Source organism: Ostrinia furnacalis, unplaced genomic scaffold, assembly GCF_004193835.3.
Source record: "Ostrinia furnacalis isolate ACB-3 unplaced genomic scaffold, ASM419383v2 OfSCF7067, whole genome shotgun sequence".
Classification (NCBI taxonomy): domain Eukaryota; kingdom Metazoa; phylum Arthropoda; class Insecta; order Lepidoptera; family Crambidae; genus Ostrinia; species Ostrinia furnacalis.
In genome coordinates, this window is record NW_021137306.1 from 260,110 (window position 1) to 283,805 (window position 23,696).

At 41.4% G+C, this 23,696-nt stretch overlaps 2 protein-coding genes across 2 annotated transcripts in view; one reads left to right on the forward strand and one right to left on the reverse strand.

Annotated features, from left to right (window-relative positions):
- The first annotated feature begins 3,366 nt into the window (after positions 1–3,366).
- Positions 3,367–13,652, forward strand: LOC114363348 (ancient ubiquitous protein 1). Its single transcript, XM_028319036.1, has 7 exons — positions 3,367–3,506; positions 4,133–4,206; positions 5,624–5,757; positions 6,690–6,756; positions 7,560–7,695; positions 9,261–9,411; positions 10,433–13,652. The coding sequence occupies exons 1-7, from the start codon at positions 3,441–3,443 to the stop codon at positions 10,669–10,671; spliced, it is 867 nt and encodes a 288-aa protein (XP_028174837.1). The 5' UTR covers positions 3,367–3,440; the 3' UTR covers positions 10,672–13,652.
- A 1,740-nt stretch (positions 13,653–15,392) lies between these two features.
- Positions 15,393–23,696, reverse strand: part of l(1)G0007 (ATP-dependent RNA helicase l(1)G0007) — a 131,008-nt gene continuing 122,704 nt past the window's right edge. The window contains exons 17-21 of the mRNA XM_028319038.1: positions 22,934–23,105; positions 21,198–21,339; positions 20,249–20,409; positions 19,007–19,247; positions 15,393–15,913 (exon numbers count right to left, since the gene is read on the reverse strand). Coding sequence (XP_028174839.1) covers positions 15,727–15,913; positions 19,007–19,247; positions 20,249–20,409; positions 21,198–21,339; positions 22,934–23,105 — 903 coding nt within the window. The 3' untranslated portion in view covers positions 15,393–15,726. The remainder of the gene's footprint in view (positions 15,914–19,006; positions 19,248–20,248; positions 20,410–21,197; positions 21,340–22,933; positions 23,106–23,696) is intronic.

The window sequence follows — 23,696 nt, forward strand, 5'->3', positions numbered from 1 at the left end:
CCGCGTTTATGCCAATTACATACGCGTTCGACCAGGAAATCCTGTAAACGATAATTTATTAATATAAACATAACACCATGTACCATTTCTCGAAAATATCCATCGCTAGGTAGCCGCTTGAATAACAAAATACTTTGGCTTGTCGGTGATAAAATAATCATGGGTTTTTAAGTTAAAACGGTGGTTAATGAAATAATGTTCCTCTATGAACCACCGGTGCAAAGTATAGACGCAGAATTGCATACTTAGCCTTGTTTTTAGCATAAGCTGTCAAGTCACGGAATAAAAAAATAGTGTCAAAGTCAATGTCAAATTAAAAAAACTTATTGTGGTTAAAATATCCAATTTCATGGTGATCATGATATATTTTTATGTTATTTACCTAACGGCAAAAACCATAAAATAAGTGAAGCCCATAAAATCAGCAAATAGCGTGTGTTATTACAACATAAACATAGAAATAAATGAATGCACATCCAATTGAGCCGTTTAGTGTAATAATGCATAAAATGAAAACTTGTGTTGAATACATGACTGGTACATTTGCATAAGCACCATGTTGCATATGTAATGCTTATTTAATAACGTGACAAATTAATAGATGACATGAGCTTACATGAAGCAGCATACTTCTAATTTATTTATAGCGAGTTAAAAATGACTCTTCATTATTATTTCTACGCGCTGGCATTTTTCTTTCAACGCTTTTACGTTTTAACTTTTAGCACTTTCTAAAGAACTTTGACAGGTGTTTATCGATTTTAATTTGCATTATTAATTAATAATTGTTATATACACGCAGAATGCCAGTTCATATCTTCGAGCGCAATAATTTTGAGACGACTAGTGAAGTGGTAGCGATGCGTCATGGCAAAAATAATAATCACGAATCTATCATATCAGAAACGAGTGCTTTGACGCTCTTCTGTTTTCATAATCTACATTTTGTCTGTCAGCAAGTTGCACTCCACGCATTTCCCAAACCGTCAAGTGCACGAATCTCCCGTTACCCCGTTACCTCAAATTCCGTAGCACAATGGAGCCGTTGAGCGATTCCATCGATGGGTAATTTAGGCCCATATTGTGTTGCCGAAGGGCCTCGCAGTGGAAAGGCACGATAACATAGCCAACCGACCGGAAAGTGGTCGCCACTTTAATTGAAAATGAAGGAAAAAACGCAAAGACAGATGAATTAATCGAGCGCCATCCGTGAAGTACGCGGGAATCTGAGCGTACCGTTATAGACGAAGAGCTAGTGAACGCCAGAATTATTATGAAGTTTGGGTCATCTTGGCTTTGGGAGCTACCCTAAAAAAACTGTCTGGCAAGGAGTTGGAACTGTCAAAACTGTCTGGCTGTTGGGGAAAATACTTCTAATTATTGCCCAAATATACATAAAAATCAGATTTTATGGTATAACGTTAGTAGAATTACAGTCTATTGAATATACAGAAAAAGTCACCGTAAAAGTAAGACTTACGTTATACCATAAAATCAGATTTTTATGTATAATATTTGGGCAATAATTAAAAGTATTTTCCCCAACAGCCAGACAGTTTTTATATAAAATGACGTAGGTCTGGCGTTCACTAGCTCTTAGTCTATTACCGGTTTGGTGATAATAATTCCTGTACACATCACTATTGTCAGCTATTACCGTTTTCGGTAAAGTCTGGGTAATGTAACGGGTATGACAGTATTTGTGTGAAACGTTTGAGATTATAATCAAAATGAGTTCACACGAGTTCAATGAACGATATTTATTAAAGCAACAATTAAAAATGGCGGTGATGAATTTGAAATGATTATAATAAAGTTTTGTACACAGTGTAAATTTTTGATAAATATCTAGTTTTACAATAGTTTTGTTAATGCTAAAACGGTTGATGCTAGATTTAATCATTGATTAATTGCCTAAATAAGCATTCAATGGCAAGACCATTCAGTTTTAGTTATAGTCAAAGCCTCATCAACATGGCTACAAACTGTATTCTAACAAATTAACGACTTTTAACACAAAACCCAATACATAATGTATTAACGGTTATTTTATCGTAGCGCATTAACCGACGTATTAATGAGTAATTAAATGTCGAAATGAGGATTGAATGAAATTTTATGACAACAATGAAAATTACCGCCACAATCAACACTACCGTTAGGGCTATTATACCTTGAATTACCATGGATGGCTAGGCCAATTTAGACCCTTTGTCCTCTGCCTGAGTACTAGAACAATTTACCTACTTGATTACGAATTGAAAGGGGATGTTGTGCTAGGACGCAATAATCGCAAATTAGGAAGCTTTTATGGTCTTGACGGGCGGGACGACTTCGCAATTTACAGGAATTTTTGGTATTTTCTTACACGGTCAAGGAATCTTATAACGTAAATGCATCCTACTATTTCTAAAGCAGAAACATCTCTATGTTCACCAAGCACCTTAAATGTCTCTTTCAGAGGCAAAGTAAAGATTTTCTAAATATTTTCAAGAAAAGTGCTTCTTTTTGATAGTTAAGATTGAGAGAATTGAACAAATTCGCCATTTTGAAACTACAAAATGTTATAATTTCCTGTCTGCAAGCCCAAAGTTGGCCACTAATGCGTTGGTGACAGGAAGAAAGTAGATCTTAATACAAAAACGAGTATTTATCCTAAATTGTCGTTTAACGCATTCATCGATTGAAATGTACTTAGACCACATGTCGTTTTCTACTCGTGACTGGAGAACTGGCACTGCTTTTGTTACACATTACAGACCATTCATTTTTGTCGCAAAATCGCTTCTATTACGACTACATAAAATACATCCGTGTTAAGCCTAACGTATTGCTGAGAATACGCACTGCTTTTGGTAAAAACAACGGCAGACAAGCTAAACTCTATGGCATCTTATGTTCGTTGTAATAGGGCCGAGTTTTCAACAAAAAAAGTAAAGACTGATGTGCCGTCTGTACTTGATTGTCCATTCTCGAACGCTGCGGTCAAGTGCGTGACGTTATCACTTTAATGTGCGCCCGCGCACGTGCCGCACTGTCCCGTTTGTAATCCTCATGCGACAAGCGACCGCATGTAATAAATATACAGGGTGTGTTGTGTTTGATCAACGGAAAAAGGAAGCTTCAGAAAAGGACTGTGTACTGTAGGAAATTTTTATAGAAACCTTGAGGATTTTTCTGGAATATTTATACTCATTCGGTCTTATNGAAAATGCTTTTCGCGGGTGGTGCGATTTATTTGCTGTCGAGTGTACATTCTGAAATTAATAGCTAATAGAAAACAGTCAATATTGCCGTTTTCACTTACTAAGGCCACTCAATACAAAAGTTGACAGTTATTTTTTCTGCACTTATAATTTACATCGCTGAGTTTTCACAACAACGTTGTTCCAGGAGTGTACGTCAAGCTAAAGGGCAGCAGAGATCCGCGCTGCAGCGTGATGGTGGCCAACTGCGTGTCGTGTCTTGACGCGCTTGCAGCCTCACATGTGCTGGGCACCATAAGTGTATGTATTCGGGAAGTGGGAAATAATTTCCCATCCTTTGTTATTTTTGAGTACATAGGCCGAGTTGCACCATCTTACTTTAACTTTGACAATCGTCAAAAATCTGTCAAACTCCGTACAAAAAGCACCGGATAATGTTATTGTCACGGTTAAAATAAGGTGGTGCAACTCAGTCATAGTCTGCTAATGATAGCAGAAAATGTGCTGATTGCTTTCTGATTTTTTGTTTATGTATAAATGTTTTCAAATCAGATGATAAACAATACGATAAGTACCGCGTAGTATGGGATTAGTAGCGCCTGACGTCATAGTTTATGCCCTATGAAATCGAGATTCGAGATTTGTTTTGTTTATTTTTTTATTGACAAAGATCTAATAACACATCTTTACTCAAACAAGTAAAGCATGCAATGATGACAAGACCAAAAGATGTGTTTTTATAGTTTTTTTGTTGTTCTAGTTTTTTAAATAGTGAAAAATTTTTAGTGCATTAATTACTCTGTAGGCAATGCAAAGTGAGGTACAAAATTAATGCATGCGATTTTATCGAATGGACAAGTCATTATGCAATAATCACATAATTTATTACAGCTGTTCAGTTAAGCATAATAGCTTTTTTGTTTCAGTTAAAGAAGTGGAAAGTGCCTCCATTTTTTGCATCCACGATGGGTATAAGAAATGCTGCGCAGTTTGTTAGGAAGTAAGTACAATAAGTAATGTGTATATTTCATGTATACTTTTTATAGTTACAATGGTTTTGGTTGTTTAACCTGTGAATTACCGGGTCACAGTTCTGTGTCATGGCTAATGGCTCATTCAACGCTATTATGCGGTTTCAAGGTCGCGGAAAATAATTATTACTGAAGTTTGAGCACTTTTCAAATGTTGGGGGCCCTGTTATAACGTTTTTAATTTCCTCCTCTTAATCACGCGGCCCAGGTAAGCGAGTGATTAACCTTAAAAAATCTTAGCCTAAAGCTTCTGCCTCAAATTTTGCGGACAGCCGCTGTTTTTAAGGGGTGGTCTAATTCGTGTCCGACCTCGACGAATTTACACTAGTTCTATGAAGCGTCAAGCGCCGTTAAATTTCGCGTGGGACATAACTGTTATGTGGGGTCCCTAGGCGGTTGCCTTAATCTGGCCTTGGTGGCCCCGTATCATTGATACGCCTGATACGGCGGTATCGACGTCCTTGAAACTGTTAAACATAACGCTTCACTTTCATTCTAAGACCACCTCACATTAGGGAGTGGATTTACATTAAAAATGCTGATGCCGCGCTATCATATAGTATGAAATTACGAGTCGCGCGACAGTCAAGTAAATGCGAAAGCGCACTATGGCTAAGAACTCACGGCGCGATTTTCACCCGCGCCCGCGGCGGTTGCGGGCCCACAGCTTCTGTAGAATGCAGATACTTATGTAAAAAAATAAAGCACAACTCACGACGCGGTTTTCGCCCGCAGCGGGCGCGGTTGTATACGGGTCCCGCGACACCGGCGGGCAACTAGTAGAATCGCGCGGGCCGCGGTAATCGCAGCCTCGGCGGTTTTCGCCCGCGCGCTCTGCGTTCGATTGGCGGGCGACCATTTTGTACCAGTGACTTAACTGCCCGTCTTGCGATTATCGCCCGCCACGTTCGCGCGTCGTGAGTTCTTAGCCTATAGGTTTAATGAGTAACGTTCAAGGCTTCCACAGACCAAACGCGGGTCAGAAGCAGTGCGGGTCAGTTGCAGCGCGGCTGAGGCACACTGAAAGCAGCGCAGTTTCAAAGCAGTTGCAACGCGGGCGGTTGTCAAAAATTTAAATATTCGAAAACCGCTTTCAACGCGCTGCTACCGGCCTGCGTCCGGTGTGTCATGCTAATATGGCCGCCATAGTAATACAACAGCGCAGGCCCGCGCTCGCGCCGCTTCTGTCCCGCTCCCGCGTCGCCTCGTTTGTCGTTCGGCAGTTGCAGTGCGGCGCGGTCGGAGCGCGTACCCGTGTTCAGATTTGATGTGACACACTTCAAAGAGTTTCTTGTATTACAACTTGCGCGGGCCCGCATTCAAACTGCGCTGCTACTGCCCCGCGTTTGGTATGCCTAAGCCTTTATTTATTAATTGTGTGTGCAGACAGCACTTCGGCGAATGCGCCAGCCAGCCGGTTCTACTGCAACCAGAAGGCGGCGCCGCCAACGGGCGCGGCGTGCTGCGCTTCACCGACTGGCCCTGTCCCCTCGGCAACCGCGTGCAGCCGCTAGCTATCAGTGAGTATACCACATTCTTCATCGCTTTAGTAATAGCCAGGCTTTAGTCTGTACGACTAGGCTAAAACTTACGGCGAGCACTCGACGATGGAATCGTCATACGCATGCGCTACTTATAGTACTGTTTTTCAATACAGGGGGCTATTCAGAAACGCTATTTATGTAGATTCGGGCCTATCTTTCGCTAAAGCCCATGCTAGCATTGAGAGAGGGATGGTAACAAACTTCGGATAACGTTTTTCGGAGTAGACGGACAACCGACACAACAACAACACACAACCGACGGACGACAAACCTTAAAACCTTTTTAGGGGTTGAATTTTTTTAAAAGGAACCCCTCATGCAAAATTTGAGACTCCTAGCGCTTGTAGTTTCTGAGATTTCTTGATGAGTGAGTAATGCCCGTTTTCACCATCAATCCCTAATTTTTAAGTGACCCCTATGGTCACTTTGATGGATGGATTTGATATGGATTGATGGTGAAAACGGGCATAAGTGACTTTTTGCTTTATGTCGACTGTAGATACCTGTATTTATTTTTGTGACGTCCCGTCTAATAAAAAATAGAATGTGCGAAAGAATTACACGAATTAATATCATCGGGGAACCAAACGCAGGTTAGCGTACCATCCCTATATTGTTGACATTCCACCAGCTCGCACTAAGCGTTTCGATGACTCTTATAATGCGAACAGCTAGGGACAGGAATTCGTTGCCTGCTGCTGTCTTTCCCGAAAACTACATATAATCCGGGCCTTTTCAAGGCGAGAGTGAATAGGCACTTACAGGGCAGATATGTACCATCCTAGACTGCATCCCACTTAACATCAGGTGCGATTGTGGTCAAATACCTACCTTGTTATGCATAAAAAAAAATATTACTCTCAAATGATGGTATTGTGATGAGTAAACTCCTATTTTATCTTCATCAGCTGTCGAGCGGCCATTCACCAACGTGACGGTACATCGAGCAACCGACGCCCGCGACAAGTTCCCCTGGTCGGACGCGTGGTGGTTCCTGTGGACGCCGGCCACCGTGTTTAGTATCACGCTTCTACCCGCTTTGGAGAGGCACGACGATGATGACGCTGCCTTCGCCGCGAGGATACGGCAGACTATCGCTGATGGGCTTGGGGTAAGTCAAAAAAAGTAATCTTCTCTCTAGAGTATCAAATGTTGAGGAAACATGGAAAATTGGAAGAGCTGAAGATCAGTCGCTGACACATTTGGGGTGTGTCAAACAATTTTGACTAACATCCTTTGGTATCCCTAACCTTCGATCTAAAGCATTAGTTCGACCATACAAAAAAGTCCGCCCAGTCAAGATTATTTATTGGTCGTATCGAGCAGTCTGGAATGCATTCTCTGGCGGTCGCAGGTTTTTTATACTTAAGCACATAAATGGCCCGCGTCCCCCTATAAAGGTCTTTGCGCCTCCCCTAGGGGGCGCGCCCCCCTCTTTGGGAACCAGTGATCTAAAGCATCGGTTCCCAAACTTGTTTTGTCTACTGCCCACTTTGAGAATAGATTCTTTTTAGCGGCCCCATTTGTAGTCGAGAGTCGAGTGCTCAGTCGGTGTCTAAGAGACCTCCTAGTAAATGACGCCTCCCAAGCCTCTACACAACGTCCCGATTTTTTTTCTGGGTCTCTTACCGCCCCCCTTTAAGCCTGCAGCGCCCACAAGGGGGCATTATCGCCCACTTTGGGAAAGACTGATCTAAAGCTATCTGGTTTGGGACACTGATGTCAGACTGGTGGTATGTAAGTATTGAATAGACCCTCGTAGTATGTATGTTCCCCTGGTCGGACGCGTGGTGGTTCCTGTGGACGCCGGCCACCGTGTTTAGTATCACGCTTCTACCCGCTTTGGAGAGGCACGACGATGATGACGCTGCCTTCGCCGCGAGGATACGGCAGACTATCGCTGATGGGCTTGGGGTGAGTCAAAAAAAGTAATCTTCTCTAAAGCCTGGTCGCCCGCAGTGAGTGTGCGAGCGCGACAGCAACATTACATGCGAGCGACAAGGATGGGCAGCTTGGGGGTCATTGGACGGGATTCCACGTGCTCACGGACCAGGCTTTAGAGTATCAAATGTTGAGGAAAGGCAACATGGAAAATTGGAAGAGCTGAAGATCAGTCGCTGACACATTTTGGCTGTGTCAAACAATTTTGACTAACATCCTTTGGTCTCCCTAACCTTCGATCTAAAGCATTGGTTCGACCATACAAAAAATTCCGCGCCCCCCCTCCTCCAGTCAAGATTATTTATTGGTCGTATCGAGCAGTCTGGAATACATTCTCTCAGCGGTCCCAGGTTTTTTATACTTAAGCACACAGGCCCGCGTCCCCCTTTAAAGGTCTTTGCGCCTGCCCTAGGGGGCGCGCCCCCCTCTTTGGGAACCAGTGATCTAAAGCATCGGTTCCCAAACTTGTTTTGTCTACTGCTCACTTTGAGAATAGATTCTTTTTAGCGCCCCCATTTGCAGTCGAGAGTCGAGTGCTCAGTCGGTGTCTAAGAGAACTCCTAGTAAATGACGCCTCCCAAGCCTCTACACAACGTCCCGATTTTTTTTTCTGGGTCTCTTACCGCCCCCCTTTAAGCCTGCAGCGCCCACAAGGGGGCGTTATCGCCCACTTTGGGAAAGACTGATCTAAAGCTATCGGGTTTGGGACACTGATGTCAGACTGGTGGTATGTAAGTATTGAATAGACCCTCGTAGTATGTATGTTCCCCTGGTCGGACGCCTGGTGGTTCCTGTGGACGCCGGCCACCGTGTTTAGTATCACGCTTCTACCCGCTTTGGAGAGGCACGACGATGACGATGCTGCCTTCGCCGCGAGGATACGACAGGCCATCGCTGATGGGCTCGGGGTGAGTGGATACGATATTTTTAGTGACTGGGCGAGGAAAAAAGGTCAGTCACTTAAAACACTCAGAAGTTGGCTACTAGTTGTGAAAGTTATGAATTTTCTTTCGCTGAGAGGATAGAGCAGCGTTTCTTACTTACTTAAAATTTTCACGTTTTACTCTTCTTCAGGCACGTTGAAAGAGATACACAATTCCTAGATTACAGTATGCGACTTTGCGAGGCCTGAGTTGAGCTTTGCATTACTTATCGTAATTCACTGCATGAGCACGATTTCCTTTGATTTACTAGAGGCAAATGCATTATTTCGTCTCACGCTGCACTGGCCACTCTGACGTTTGCGTGATTACGGTCAACTCCGTAGTCCAATAGAACAAGACCACTTTCACACTGATTTGCTTAAATTACTCAGCTTCATTCTACCATTCTTTAACTATATCCTGCCGAAGGAGTTAGCAGATTATACGGACTATACTATACAGGGTCGCGGGAGGTGCCTGGATGCGAGCGGCGCAGGACCGGTCTTTGTGGAAATCCTTGGGGGAGGCCTTTGTCCAGCAGTGGACGTCTTTCGAAAACGAACGAACGATACAGAGTTTCATAATCCTGACGTTCCTTCATCGTCTACTGCCCAGGTGGAGCTAGCGGAGTACAAGTGGGAGGAGTTGAACGCGGGCGGGCGCGCGCCGCGCCGCCGCGAGCCGCCGCCCGAGCTGGCCCGCCTCGCGCGACAGGTCAAGGAGGTGCTGCCCGCCGTGCCCATGAGGGACATCATGCGAGACCTGGGTGAGTGGCTGACTATCTATGGATACATTATGGAGCCATATTGAACTAAGAGATACTTAAAGGAGGTTTCAGGGAGATTAAAGGAATTTTAAGAACACTTCAGGGATCACAAGTACAATTTAGGAATCCCAGCTACACTTTAGCAGTCCCAGTGTCACTAAAATGTACCGTAGGCCGTACCGTAGCAACACAAACACACATACACTACAACTATTTCAAGTTACACTCGGCTATCATATTCCATTGCTTCTTTTCTTTAACTTTATTGTTAAAACTTATATGTATTGACTTAATCAGATCTGACTGGACAGAGAGACTGGATCCCACAACACAGGGAATCCTAGTGTGGGAACCAGTGCCTTACTTTACTGCTAACATGTAAACTTTTGAAATAAATAAATTTAATTATTACTGTTCAAGATGTCCCAGAAACACTTGAGGCGTCCTTTCCAGGAATTCCAGATTTCCAGGGATAATCAAGGAGTCATAAAGTATTTTAGGGACTTAAGACATTCAAGGGGTGACACTATAAAAAGTGCCAGTGACGCTTCAACGATTTCTAGAAATCTTAATAACAATATTAATGGGGATATAGATATTTTTTGTACCTCTTTGAACAGGCTTAAATACCAACTTCATCATCTAAATTAATGTTGATGAGCCTCACTTTTTTAATATTATATATATATCTATTATATACACCTTTAAAAGTGTACCGTGTCAATCTTTCATGCATGCAGTGTTTACCGTACTATTATTGTGCACTTAGTTCTAAGTTATTGTTATCTAATTTTTTGTAAGCATTGGTGTAACAATTATTGGTAAACCAAATAAATAAAATAAAATAAAATAAAAAATCCTTCAGTCTCAGGGACTTTAGAAAAGGGTAATTATTTCGCATTTTTACTTCTAAAATATACTTGGCTCCCTACACGGACACTAAAGGACTGACACCCATCGCCTTACCGACTTACCCGTCTGCACTAAGTATTTTAATTTAATACATCCCAATTATTCACAGCAACGACCCGCAGCGTGGACGTGACTATAACGAACTTCCTCGAAGGCGTGAGTCCCTACACGCCCGAAGCCACGCCCGGGCCTTCCGCGCCGCGTTACGTCACACCGGCTCCTACCGGAGTATTCTCCACGAATGCGCGCGATAGACAACTCAGCTTCCAGGAGAGAAAGGCTAATATGATAGCGGAGGCTCGCCGCAAGTATATAGAGAAACACGGGCTGGATGCGGCGCTGTGCTAGGTTAAGGGGGTAATGTTATGGATAGTTGTCTTCGACGGTTGAGGAAGAAGGCTGTTTAAAGGGGCTAAGAAGGTACAGTGGTTCCCAATCTTCGGGGTGAAGTCCCAAAGAAGTAGAGAATGCAGTAATAAAGTCTCGACGGCATTAGGGCACCAATCGCGTTAAATTTTTCGCAATGATCACTTTTTTAATTGGTCACGTTGCAATTATTGAAATTTGTGCTGAAATATTGAGATTCAGATGTGCCTTAATGCAGACGAAGTGCTAGAAAAGTTAAATATCAAAGTCGAAAGTAGCGTTCGACTTACATTTTGAGGGCATCTATACACCCGTATTCACAAATGATGCTTGTTTAAATGAAGCAGCAAATCGAACGCATAGCGTTAAATAGAGCTCTGTGATTGGTTCGTATGTCACCCTGTGCGTCCACGTGCACGGTGAGACCTCATAGTGATGTTTGTGAATACGAGCGTTAGTCTCGTTGTAGTCCGTAAAAAAGATTGGGAATCGCTGAATTTGAGACGATAATTCTTAGCCCTGACGATATGTAACGATGCTGTGAGTTCAGAAATGTTTTGCTTTAGGCTATTTTGTAGAGATTATTATTGGTTGATGCATTGTTCGACAATAGCTCTTCAAGTCCTCGCAAAACATAAGAATAAATTTGAGCCAATTAATCCCCTAAAGTGAATTCTTGCTTGTTTAATGTCTTCGCAAATAATACAATTATTATATAGCTCCGTTTTGATCTATCACAATTTTTCAAGTCTATATTTTCGACTATTTTTGTATCTTGTTATTAAAACTTTCAATTGTATCCTTAGATTTAGACGCTGAGATTTTTCTTTTTAGTTTAAAAATGTAGTAAAACACCAATTTGGTACTAATAAGGGTTACTATAAATTATTTTGTAATCTTAGAAGTGTTGTTGAGGTTAGATGTTTCAGATGTGTAAAAATTATATCTAGAGGAGGGTTGGTCGTGAAAATTATCCATAAATGTTACTACCCACGGGGAACGCGAGACGAACATAGCAGTCAAAGGATTCGCCGATACATTACTCATTATAGTGCCTAATAGATTCGATGTCTGCATTACTTTCTCGTAAGTTTAGGAATGTGATTTCTGGCGAATTATTCGAGTGACTTGTAATGCTTTATGTACTCGATTATTGCCATTTTTTGCCACTTTAAACACTTCAGATAATGATCGCTACGTGAGTTCCGAACAGAGAATCATCCTACAGTTTTTAATTTTAAAGTCACGATTGTAATTCGCCTGACATCGTTATAATTTGTGAACGGTAGGTATATGTTGAGAATGCGACATATTTTTGCTTATCAGTCTTTTTGTTTGATTTTTTGTCGTACCAGACAGGGTTGTCAACTGTAAAAAAAAATATTTTTGTCAACATTCAGAACACATTATTTTATTTTTATCAATCTGTGGTTGAGCTGGGCAATAAATTGATGTGTTCTTACGTATGGCATCGATTCCTAAGAGTTATAACGGATTCGCATAAAGAAATGGCTACGAGTATAAGTACTCATATTAGTGGTTTTAAATAGTATAAATATATGTGATTGAAAATATATATTCTATAAACAGTTGAGGGTTTAAAAATATGTTTTGTATCGAATCGTTCCAAATAGTATAGAATGTTTATTTCTATGTCCTTAACAGGCCTTTTAAAGTAATATTTTGGTATTTAACGCTAGCTGAACGTGTTAGTGACTAAGAAAATAACGGCTCTTTTTAACCTTTGTTAGGTTAGTGTTTTACATACATATCTGTTTGGTTAGACATAATTATTATTTTAAATTTAGTTTTAACTCGGTTGTTTTATTAATCCAATTAGATTAGCGTCATTATTATCTTTTAATTTGAATTATTAAGTTTTTATTTTCACTGGTGTCAGTCATTGTTTTAACTCATCCAAGTAATAGATTTTACTGATTTTAAAATTCTAGTCCAATGAGGCTTTTCTTACAAGATATCACAATATTATGCTAACACATAAATAAGCTTGTTTATTGAAACAAATAATTTATATTATATACTTTAGTCGTTTGATATCGTATCGTGTTTGATTAAATATTTTTCCTAATGTATATTTTGATACTAATTTCATTTTCTTTCATTCATATTGACTGACATCGCTTACTTGTCCAAATGTGACTGTTAAAGTTACATCAATTAATGTAGCCTAATTGATTCATTATTAGATCTCATTGTACAGAATTCATATATCACAGACATACAGTGCCGTTTATACGTGGTTATTGTGAATACATTTGTACATATTATATAAAGCAATATGTCGTTCATTGAGTTCAGTAAAGAAATCGCTCGGTCTTTCTAATATAATGCGGTTTTTATGCTCAACACATCGAAAGACAAATGTATTTTATTTTAAAACATTCATAATGTAATTAATATACGATACGTTGAGTATTTAAACCGGCTAAAATTCAATTAAACAATTGTTTTGGATATAATGCACAAACCAAGAGGGTTGATCCTATAAATTACAACAATTTCAATGAAATAATCGTTGTAGAATAAAGGTAGCAGGAAGGCGCTGGATGCAGGCCGCTACCAACCGTGCGATGTGGAAGTCATTGGGGAAGGCATATGTTCAGCAGTAGACGTCCTATGGCTGAAATGATGATGATGATGATGAATCGTTGAAGTCTCAAGAAAATAGAGCTGTCGGCAATTTAGATTGGGAAAGTGTTTTTATTTTGAGACAAAAGTGTTCGAGTAGTAGTTTTAAAGGGTTGAGCCTTTTGTTTGTGCATTAGACCCAAAATTATGCAAGCTGAGTGATTTCATAATCAACAATCTAAACTATTTTATAACTGGCGTTAGTATAGTGTGACGGTGGCCTCATGCTAATAATAATATTTGTACGGTAATCTTAAAGAAATAAATTCGCAGAAATCGATTGTCATGATCCACATCAATAAATTATAATACAGGGTGTCCCAAAATTTGCACGTCACACTGACACACTATGGAGCGAAATTGAGATTTATGGACATAGCGATTTTTTTCACAATTTCTATTTGAAAAAAATACCTATCGATAGGTTACGTTATTCTGATGAATAAATGCTTCACAAGTTTTTCTCTAAAACCAACAGTTTGACTGGAAAAAAATATTTTCCATTTTCGTTGTATGAAATGAAACATAAAGTGGTCGATTTCGACTAAGCCTTGACAGATCTTGCTTTGAAACTACTTAAGCCTTGTTCTATGGCTTGTTGACTGTAATCCTACGCTATCAGCGCGCATCCAAAGTTGCCCGTTCACAAGTTATGAGGTTCTGAAAAATTAAAAAAAAGTAAGTAAAAGTGACTTTTTTTTGGAATATCTTTAAAGATTTAACAAAAATATAAAGATTTTATACGTTAATAATGTAAATTAACCTTAAATTACTGCTAAAAACACATTTTAGTAAACTTAAAAGGAATTAAATCAGCGATTTTTTTTTCACAATTTCTGTTTAAAAAAAATACCTGTCGATAGGGTATGTTATTCTGATGAATAAATATTATGAACGTTTTTCTCTAAAACCAATAGTTTGGCTGGAAAAAAATATTTTCCATTTTCGTTGTATGGAATAAAAAAAAATCGCTGATTTAATTCCTTTTAAGTTTAGTAAAATGTGTTTTTAGCAGTAATTTAAGGTTAATTTACATTATTAACGTATAAAATCTTTATATTTTTGTTAAATCTTTAAAGATATTCCAAAAAAAAGTCACTTTTACTTACTTTTTTTTAATTTTTCAGAACCTCATAACTTGTGAACGGGCAAATTTGAATGCGCGCTGATAGCGTAGGATTACAGTCAACAAGCCATAGAACAAGGCTTAAGTAGTTTCAAAGCAAGATCTGTCAAGGCTTAGTCGAAATCGACCACTTTATGTTTCATTCCATACAACGAAAATGGAAAATATTTTTTTCCAGTCAAACTATTGGTTTTAGAGAAAAACTTGTGAAGCATTTATTCATCAGAATAACATAACCTATCGATAGGTATTTTTTTCAAATAGAAATTGTGAAAAAAAACGCTATGTCCATAAATCTCAATTTCGCTCCATAGTGTGACACCAGATGTAAATGAGCTTACGACGCATCTAAAAAGTATATTAAGTCCATTTTTAAAAATAACTAATATGAGTCATATTTCAAAACTCATCACTTTTCTATGGAAATGAATAAATAAAATTGATCATATCTTAAAACTTATGAAACTTTCTATGGACATTAAGCTTGTTCGATGCGTCTTAGACTCAGCTACCTCCAGTGTCAGTGTGACGTGCTAATTTTGGGACACCCTGTATTAACAGCGTCAGCAATAGAATAAGCTAGTACTAGACTGAAATTGGACCTAAATCCAACAGATGCAAAGGCCATAATCGCACGCTACCGCGCCCGACTTATCGTATACTAGGGTACTGCCAACCGGCTTCCTTATACATAGTTGTTCAGATATTAAGTTTATTCGACGGTGATTATATTGAATAAAAGTTTTGTTTCAAAAATAATGATGGTTTTTTATTTCATACACATTGAATTGTACGTACAAATCTTAATTTATAATAATAATAACTTAATCGATACAACGTGGATTGAGTTAGTCTTAAATTGAGCGTTGATGTAGTATAGGTTTCTTTTATTGCTTTTTGAATTTGAATTGAATTGAATTGAATTTTATTGCTTTTCTTTGGAAACCCAAATAGTTTCCAATTATTGAATTCGATTTGTTTTTGATCTCAAATAACCAGACGTGACGTCAATTTCTTATTGCTGCAAAACCTAAAACGGAATCACGTCTCTCAAAGAATCAAACGTTAATGTTAACTGTTGCCCTATGAACATAGAGTTCATGTTTTTGTTTATGGTGACGTAATAATTTACGTGCGCTTTTTGTATACTTGATTTGACGCGTTTTTTGACACGATTTTTATTCTGAACAGATTGTCTGGTAGTGTACTATTGAAGTCCATTGTTGGAAGCCATTATATCCCTTATTCCCAAGGCGTAAGCTTCAAAGTCCCAACCGCTGCGGCGCGCGTCGCGGCGTGTTAAGACCAGGAGTCGCTACTTCTTGCGTGACGGGCACGTCTTCTTCGCGTTTCTTCCGCTCTTCGGCCATCTTCTGTTCGGCTAACTTCATCTCTTCTTCCATTCTTTGGAGGTGCACTGCTGCCTCTTTCCGCTTGTCGCGGTTGGACCTTGGGATGAGTAAATAAATGATAAATAATGATTCTGGCACATAAGGAGTCAATAAATGTTAGGAACTTTTTAAAGAACATAAACACTGTCTCTGCCAGTCTCTTGCAACAGATATCTAGCTAGACAATTCCTAGAAACTAAGCCTCTTTCCAGAACACAATATCAGCCAGAGCCCGAACAGAGCAGAGGTCGGGCGCAGGTGAAGAAAAATGCATGCGTCTTTGCCGAGACAGGAAGAAAAAGGACGAAAAATACCTTCTCACTAAAAAGACCCCGATGCTCCATTACTCGCCATATGTGGGAGGAAAAAACTATAAATCCCTTAAGACGGGGAGTGATGGGAGCAGCTGGGAGCACATAGCTGTTCCCGTCTGATACTAGTCTACTCTAGGATAAGAATCTATCCAGATCCTCCGTTGTTGAGGATTCCGGGTGAAGCTCCCTTCCACATTCGGCCTGACCTAAGTGGAAGGGAACTGGGATTCCGGACGAAGCCTTCAATACCACAGCCCCTCAAGAGGTGTCCCTAGATCATGTAGCGTCAGTCTGCAATCATTAACCTAGCTCCCTCTAGTAACACTAGAGAATAGTTTTTTTGACGGGGAAAATGCATTCTATCTTGCATCAACAGGGTAGGTTTTCTGAGGCTCACTGAGTCAGAAGGACGAGACATGCTAATAAGACCCAGATGCTCCGTCACTCGCCATAAGTGAGCGCGAAAAATGCAGCTGGGAAGCACACAGCTGTTCACATCTTTCTTCGCTCGCCTCCTTAAGCGATAAGAATCTATCCAAACATGTTTTCTGCAAAAAGAGTCCACCACTCACTTGCCAGTCTCCTTGAGCGAGAAGAACATCGGCCCCAGCTCGGCCAGCCAGCGGCCGTCAACAGCTGTGACGCAGTGCATGTACTCCTTGGCCGTCATCATGAGCTCGTGGTACACCACGTAGTCCGGCGACGAGCCCAGCCCGAACAGAGCCGACGTCGGGTGCAGGTGGCAGGTCACATACTCACCTTTTTTATGACGAGGGTAAAAGGAATATTCCACCTTGCAGGGACAGGGAAGATTATGTGAGGCTCACTGAGTCAAAAGAACGAGCCATAAGACCCCGATGCTCCGTCACTCGCCATAAGTGGAAGGGAACTGGGATTCCGGACGAAGCCTTCAATACCACAGCTCCTCAAGAGGCGTCCCTAGATCATGTAGCGCCCGTATGCAATCGTTAACCTAGCGCCCTCTAGAAACACTAGAGAGTAGTTTTTTGACGGGGAAAATGCATTCTATCTTGCATCAACAGGGTAGGTTTTCTGAGGCACACTGAGTCAGAAGGACGAGACATACTAATAAGACCCAGATGCTCCGTCACTCGTCATAAGCGAGCGCGAAGAATGCAGCTGGGAAGCACACAGCTGTTCCCGTCTGATGCTAACATCTTTCCTCGCGTGTCTGCTTCAGCGATAAGAATTTATCCAGTCATATTTTCTGCAAAAAGAGTCCACCAATCACTTGCCAGTCTCCTTGAGCGAGAAGAAATATTTTTCCTCGCTTATCTCCTTCCGCGATAAGAATCCACTCATGTTTCTGCAAAAACAACATCCTCAAAAAACTCCACTCACTTGCCCGTCTCCTTAAGTGAGAAGAACATCGGTCCCAATTCAGCGAGCCAGCGGCCGTCAACAGCTGTGACGCAGTGCATGTACTCCTTGGCCGTCATCATGAGCTCGTGGTACACCACGTAGTCCGGCGACGAGCCCAGCCCGAACAGAGCCGACGTCGGGTGCAGGTGGCACGTCACATACTCACCTTTTTATGACGAGGATAAAAGGCATATCCCACCTTGCAGGGACAGGGAAGATTATGTGAGGCTCACTGACTCAAAAGAACGAGCCATAAGACCCCGATGCTTCGTCACTCGCCATAAGTGGAAGGCAACTGGGATTCCAGACGAAGCCTTCAATACCACAGCTCCTCAAGAGGCGTCCCTAGATTATGTAGCGCCCGTCTGCAATCATTAACCTAGCGCCATCTAGTAACACCAGAGAGTAGTTTTTTGACGGGGAATGCATTCTATTTTGCATCAACGGTAGGTTTTCTGAGGCTCACTGAGCCAGCAGGTGAAGACATACCCACTAATAAGACCCAGATGCTCCGTCACTCGCCATAAGTGGGCGCGAAGAAAGCAGCTGGAAAGTACACAACTGTTCCCGTCTGATGCTAACATCTTTCCTCGCTTATCTCCTTCAGCGATAAGAATCTATCCAGACATGTTTTCTGCAAAAATGACAAAAAAGTCTACTCACTTGCCCGTCTCCTTCAGCGAGAAGAACATCGGCCCCAGCTCGGCCAGCCAGCGGCCGTCAACAGCTGTGACGCAGTGCATGTACTCCTTGGCCGTCATCATGAGCTCGTGGTACACCACGTAGTCCGGCGACGAGCCCAGCCCGAACAGAGCCGACGTCGGGTGCAGGTGGCAGGTCACATACTCACCTTTTTATGACGAGGGTAAAAGGCATATCCCACCTTGCAGGGACAGGGAAGATTATGTGAGGCTCACTAAGTCAAAAGAACGAGCCATAAGACCCCGATGCTTCGTCACTCGCCATAAGTGGAAGGGAACTGGGATTCCGGAAGAAGCCTTCAATACCACAGCTCCTCAAGAGGCGTCCCTAGATCATGTAGCGTCCGTCTGCAATCATTAACCTAGCGCCCTCTAGTAACACTAGAGAGTAGTTTTTTGACGGGGAAAATGCATTCTATTTTGCATCAACGGTAGGTTTTTTGAGGCACACCGAACCAGCAGTACGAGACATTCCCACTAATAAGACCCAGATGCTCCGTCACTCGCCATAAGTGAGCGCGAAGAATGCAGCTGGGAAGCACACAGCTGTTCCCGTCTGGTGATAACATCTTTCCTCGCTTGTCTCCTTCAGCGATAAGAATCTATCCAAACATGTTTTCTGCAAAAAGAGTCCACCACTCACTTGCCAGTCTCCTTGAGCGAGAAGAAATATTTTTCCTCGCTTATCTCCTTCCGCGATAAGAATCCAGACATGTTTCTGCAAAAATAACATCCTGAAGAAACTCCACTCACTTGCCAGTCTCCTTGAGCGAGAAGAACATCGGCCCCAGCTCGGCCAGCCAGCGGCCGTCAACAGCTGTGACGCAGTGCATGTACTCCTTGGCCGTCATCATGAGCTCGTGGTACACCACGTAGTCCGGCGACGAGCCCAGCCCGAACAGAGCCGACGTCGGGTGCAGGTGGCACGGCATGCCGGTACGACAGTTTACGTACTCGCCGATGCCTTTGAGGCGGGCCGCTTGTTGGAAGTACGCTGGAAGATATGGAAATTTTGATTAGTTCTAAGGTATTATAACAGTCTTTCCCAAAGTGGGCGATAACGCCCCCTTGTGGGCGCTGCAGGCTTAAAGGGGGTCTCTACACTGTAGAGCAATGGTTGTTAACCGGTGGTCCGCGGACCACTGGTGGTCCCTGGAGGCATTCCAAGTGATCCACGATGTGCACTTGCACACCTTGGTCAAAACCACTTTTAACAGATTTTTGCAGTCAAACTGGTTTTGACCGATTATTAGGTGGTCCCTGACAAGACAGAAATTTGGTAAAATGGTCCCTCATGACATAAAGGTTAAGAACCACTGGTGTAGAGGCTTGGTAGGCCATTTGTAATTTCATCTACTTAGGAGGTCTCTTAGACACCGACTGAGCATTTGACTCTTGAAAATTTAATGGGGGCGCTCAAAATAATTTATTCTGAAAGTGGGCAGTAGACAAATGAGCTTGGAAGCAAAATAAAGTTTTGACTTGTACAGTTCGAGCTAAGATGACCAGCTCTACTGTGGTTGAGGATTTGAGATGAAGCTGGCTTTTACCGTGAAACGCAAGTCAAGGTCAAAAGCTTCTCTGATATGGGTAAAAAAAAATCTCAAATCTTAATTTCAATATTTCATTTAACCACTGCTAGATCATACAGTGTGAGTCTTGATAAAGTGCACATATGAAAAAAAGGTGAAACTAGACCTATTTTTATCGACGAAAAAAAGGTAAAAATATCCGAGTTTTTTTTAAATATTACATTTTTTTTCTTTCAATTTGTTATTTTAAAGAAAACGTAATAACTTTTAAACTAAGAGGTATATCTTGATAAAATAAAAACAGTAATAATGCAAAATAACAGGCGGTACTAAAAAAATACATACAATTTAAGTTAGATACATAGATACCAGGATTTGCAGCGCTAGATACGACACATGGGAAAAGTCCGTTCGTGGCCAAAGGCTGAAATGATTTGTGACGATGATGATGATATAAGCTCACCAGAACAGATGCATTTGCGAACAGTGTCCCAGTCAGTCCCGCACGACGCGAGCGGCAGGCGTTGTTGCTGTAGGATGTCCTTCAGCTGTTGTCGCACTTCACGCACTTTTCGCATGGCCTTGCCGTGGACGAAGTGCTCGGTGCACCACTGGCTGGAATATCTGCGGGAGAATTTAATGTTGACACTTGATTCATAGAACAATAGGGTATTAAATCGTTTCATAGACGAAGACGCGCCCCACCATTCTTTAGCTAATGTTTGAGTGTTATCGGTACATGCTAAATTATCCATGAGTGCACACGCACACTACAATAATGACGCTCTGATTGCTCGGATCAAACTCTCCGCACCCCGCGCGACCGAGAACAAAAATTGGTAGGGCGCGTCCGAGTGGATGAAACGATCTTATAGTTGATACCACCACCAATCTACTGACATTATTTTTATGAGTCAAAACATGTCTAAGTTATGGATTATGTATGATTCTACCAAATGAATTGACTAACTATTGATTAATTGCAAAGAAACTCAAAATACAAATTTCAGTTAATATTCGATGACGTAATTTCAACGGAAATGGTAGTCCAAGTGATATCACGCCATAACACACCAAGTAAAATTAATTAAAACCTGTTTTGTGCAATGATTTGTGTGTGATTGAGTAGGTAATGCAATAGATACTTAGAATAAATAAAGTCGAATAAACAAAATTATAAAGCTTATATCACAGCTTATTATACAAGAAAGCTGCTACTTTTGAGAAAGCCAGTTCCAGCCAGTTCCTCCGTGGTTGAGGATTCCGGGTGAAGCTCGCTTCCACCTTTGGCCTGATCATCACTTAGGTACCATCAGGTGAGATACAGGCCAAGAGCTTCCTCGTTGTGGATAAAAAAAAAGTACAATAATTAATTTCAAAGCATCCAGTACAAGTATGGGCATTAAACTCACTTGTTAGCCTTCCACTGGTTGTACAAATGCAGCAGTGTTAGATGGTCCGACTCAGGCACTTGAAACTTTTCCTTGACGGAGTCCGCTTCTTCCTCGCGTCCTTGCGGCCGGTAGAATACAGATGGGACTGACAGCATGGATACTGCAAGGTAATAAGGGTTAATTTACTTATTTATTTATTAAGGAAATAAACAGCAACATTCATAAATAAAACAGTCTACTGAATGAACTAGCCCAAGGGTGGCCAACTTGATTAGACATAAGATCTACTGTTTACTAACGAAACCCAGGGCGATCTACCACTTACATACTTCTTGAAATCTTAAATGAAACAGCATAGTTTAGTACACAATCATGTAGTATTTTTTGCCTTGCCATGATCGACCCCTGCACTAGCCATATTGGGGGAGGCCTATGTTCAGCAGTGGACGTCCTATGGCTGAGATGATGATGATGATGATGAGTAATCCATATTTAGGATGTGAGACACAAACATAATATTAGGTGGTATCAAATTTGTATGAGGAAACGGCTAAATCGGTGTAGTGGGCGCTTCCATACGTCATGTTCATACTGATTAACAGCCCTACCAAACTATCGGCCGACAAAGTCTGCAGTCTGCGGGGTGTCTTATTGTTTTTCATGAATTCCTCGAAATTAACTTTCGTTAGACGCCATAGGGTCTAAAGAAAGTTTTCACTAGGTTAGTTTACTTGATGTGGATTCAATATGACAAAAAATCGAAAATGGGTACAAACATGTGTCCACTATCATCGGTTTCAAAAATGGTTGTTCATAAGGACAGACCAATTGACACTCGATGCGCGCTCAAATTCGAAGTGTTTCAATGTTTTCTTAAATTTATTACTTCACTGCACTTAAGAACACAAAATAACACCAGATTTGTACACTAAAGTTCATTAATTAATAAATTAAAACCTTTAAAACAGATCGACCACGCTTCCTGTTCAACTACCCTCCAATAAAAACAGATCTACCTACTAAACGATCTACCATCCTTTTTTATTTGACTACCCCCACTAAAGTGACAGTTTGTCAGTAGTGTATTTGACAATAATACGCTCACAGATAACAACTCTCTTAAGGTAAACGCACACTTATTTTAACCGAACGCGCTGAATGAGTCGATTTAAATAAATCAGCATTTTGTTTTGTTTACTAGCGAGGGGTGTTAGGTTTTAGACCCAATGAAAATCGCCGATATCTTGGTTACTCAGTTTATTTGTGACCAGAGTGAGTGTGACATCTATTGAAACTAACGGAAACTATTTACTACTTGCTGATACACGCTAACGACTCCGTGTACCTATAGACCATGGCATATACTAAGATTTATCTGATCCCCTGAGGCGCCTCGCCATGTCCACCATCCTCCACGACTTCAGCTACGTCTAAAAGGATCAAACCCTCGCCCTAAATAATCTACCAGTCTATCCACATACCTATAATGAGCACCTCGTCAAGGCATCCTGCTGTCTGCCTATATCATTTAGGATCCACAGCTGGTGCAAGAAATCAGGTACTTGTCCTGGGATGTACGAATGCATATCTATAATGAGCACCTCTGCACTACATCCTGGTGTCTAAGGTACAAAAATCCAAATGGTATTTGGAATCAGGGTCGTGTCCTAGGACCTCCGCACGGCTACTGTCTAAGGTACCTAGGGTCCACAGCTTGCACATGGAGACAGGACATTGTCCTGGGATGCACATACCTATGATGAGCACCTCCGCACTGCATCCCATCTCAGCCGACACTATGAGCATGTGGCACTGCGGCGGGTCGAGTGGGAACTCCGCCATCTGCCGGCCGAGGGGCGTCAGCGCGCCCGTGCCGTCCAGCGCGCCCAGGATCCATAGTTGGTACATGGAGTTCAGGATCGTGTCCTGGGGAATAACGATATGAATCAATGGGGCTATTCTTAACTTTACAATTGCTGCGGCTAGCTTAAACGTAAGCCTTGATGATCAGTAAAAATTAATAACTGTATAATTAATAACTGTATCAGGAAAAAATAAATACACTCGAAGTCAAATAAATCGCACCTCCCGCGAAAAGCATTTTCAAACGTATGCATCCCCACTTTCCCACCAATATTGGTACCATTTAAAAGCCTAGTTCTAACCTTCATTTCATTAAAGCAAAGGTTTTTACACCAAAAATGTGTCTTTAGAAGGATCCAGAGTCACTTCTTCAAAAAATAGGTAGTTACGCTAGAGCCAACTTTTATGGCTATAAAACTGTTAAGTTGGGTTTAATTGCTATCCATCTGTTAAAGAGGACACGTGATATCATTATTTGGTTTTATAACCATAAAAATTGGTCCCATAGGTGGGCCCAAAGTGAGGTATTTTTTCAAGTCACATTTATGGTATATGTTAATCATTTATTAAGAAATTAAATGTGTTTTTCTTTAAGGATATTTATTGGGCTTTCAAATAACACCAATATTGTTGGGGCACCATGATTGTGTCAGA